The 1,892-nt window shown below is 64.1% G+C and overlaps 1 protein-coding gene across 1 annotated transcript; it reads left to right on the forward strand.

The window, feature by feature from the left end:
- The first annotated feature begins 81 nt into the window (after positions 1-81).
- uqcr10 (ubiquinol-cytochrome c reductase, complex III subunit X) lies at positions 82-475 on the forward strand. The gene has a single exon (XM_078227025.1). It carries the CDS (start codon positions 263-265, stop codon positions 458-460), a length of 198 nt encoding a protein of 65 aa, XP_078083151.1. The 5' UTR covers positions 82-262; the 3' UTR covers positions 461-475.
- Positions 476-1,892: the final 1,417 nt, after the last annotated feature.

Below are 1,892 nucleotides of genomic sequence, written 5' to 3' on the forward strand. Positions count from 1 at the left end.
CGCGATTTGGCGAATCTGCCGCTCCCGTGGCCAGCTTTACCCACAGGCTGGCGAACAACACTCCAATATCAATACGCAAAACGTAGGTCGGAAAGAATCCCGCGCTCGTGTTTCTGTCCCTTTTAAAGGTCTGTGTTTTGGTGTAGAGTTAATGTGCTGGGAGTGGTCTTTTGTTTTCACCGCGGTGGTTTGGTGGCAGAGGTGTTTGAGACGCGGCGGAGGGTGACAGGAGCAGGAGGAGGGTGTGCTGCGGCTGGGCAACATGGCGCTGGTGAGGCAGGTTTACAACTTTATGTTCAAGAGAAGCTCCACCTTCGCGCTCAGCATCATCCTGGGCGCCGTCCTCTTCGAGAGGGTGTTTGACCAAGCCGGAGATGCCATGTTTGAGCGAATCAATCAGGGGGTGAGTGTGAGATGTGGGGGGTGTTTACGGGAAGGTGCGGCCTTCACCTTCAGCTGAGCCCCGCACAGGGCTGTCCTGATGAAAGGTCACCGGCCTCAGACCTTCACTCTGGTCTCTCTCTCTGTCTGTGATGCAGCCAAACTTTGCTGAATATTTCCAGCAATTTCTGTTTTTATTTTAGATTTTCTTCGCTCAACAACTCCAGTCAATCCGCTTTGGGCTCATTGACGTGAGATGTGGACTGGAGGGAATTTTGCTCCTGCAGCCAGTACCATATATGCGCTATCCTCCCACTCTCACCTTCCCCCCCGCAATCTCTTCCCCCCCGCAATCTCTTCCCCCCCCCCGCACCCCCCCGCAATCTCTTCCCCCCGCAATCTCTTCCCCGCCCCCGCAATCTCTTCCCCCCCCTGCACCCCCCCGCAATCTCTTCCCCCCCCCCCGCAATCTCTTCCCCCCCCCGCAATCTCTTCCCCCCCCCGCAATCTCTTCCCCCCCCGCAATCTCTTCCCCCCCCCCGCACCCCCCCCCGCAATCTCTTCTCCGCACCCCCCCGCAATCTCTTCCCCCCCCCCCGCACCCCCCCGCAATCTCTTCCCCCCCCGCAATCTCTTCACCCCCCCCCGCAATCTCTTCACCCCCCCCGCAATCTCTTCACCCCCCCGCAATCTCTTCCCGCACCCCCCGCAATCTCTTCCCCCCCCCCCCGCACCCCCCCGCAATCTCTTCGCACCCCCCGCAATCTCTTCCCCCCCCCGCACCCCCCCGCAATCTCTTCTCCCCCCCTCACCCCCCCGCAATCTCTTCTCCCCCCCTCACCCCCCCGCAATCTCTTCTCCCCCCCTCGCACCCCCCCGCAATCTCTTCCCCCCCCCGCAATCTCTTCCCCCCCCCCCGCAATCTCTTCTCCCCCCCGCAATCTCTTCCCCCCCCGCAATCTCTTCCCCCCCCCCCGCAATCTCTTCCCCCCCCCCCGCAATCTCTTCCCCCCCCCCGCAATCTCTTCCCCCCCCCCGCAATCTCTTCCCCCCCCGCAATCTCTTCCCCCCCCGCAATCTCTTCCCCCCCCCCCCGCAATCTCTTCCCCCCCCCCCGCAATCTCTTCCCCCCCCCCGCAATCTCTTCCCCCCCCCCCGCAATCTCTTCCCCCCCCCCGCAATCTCTTCCCCCCCCCCCGCAATCTCTTCCCCCCCCCCGCAATCTCTTCCCCCCCCCCCGCAATCTCTTCCCCCCCCCCGCAATCTCTTCCCCCCCCCCGCAATCTCTTCCCCCCCCCCCGCAATCTCTTCCCCCCCCCCCCGCAATCTCTTCCCCCCCCCCGCAATCTCTTCCCCCCCCCCCGCAATCTCTTCCCCCCCCCCCCGCAATCTCTTCCCCCCCCCCCCGCAATCTCTTCCCCCCCCCCCCGCAATCTCTTCCCCCCCCCCGCAATCTCTTCCCCCCCCCCCGCAATCTCTTCCCCCCCCCCCCCGCAATCTCTTCCCCCCCC

Source organism: Mustelus asterias, chromosome 13 (assembly GCF_964213995.1).
Source record: "Mustelus asterias chromosome 13, sMusAst1.hap1.1, whole genome shotgun sequence".
Lineage (NCBI taxonomy): Eukaryota > Metazoa > Chordata > Chondrichthyes > Carcharhiniformes > Triakidae > Mustelus > Mustelus asterias.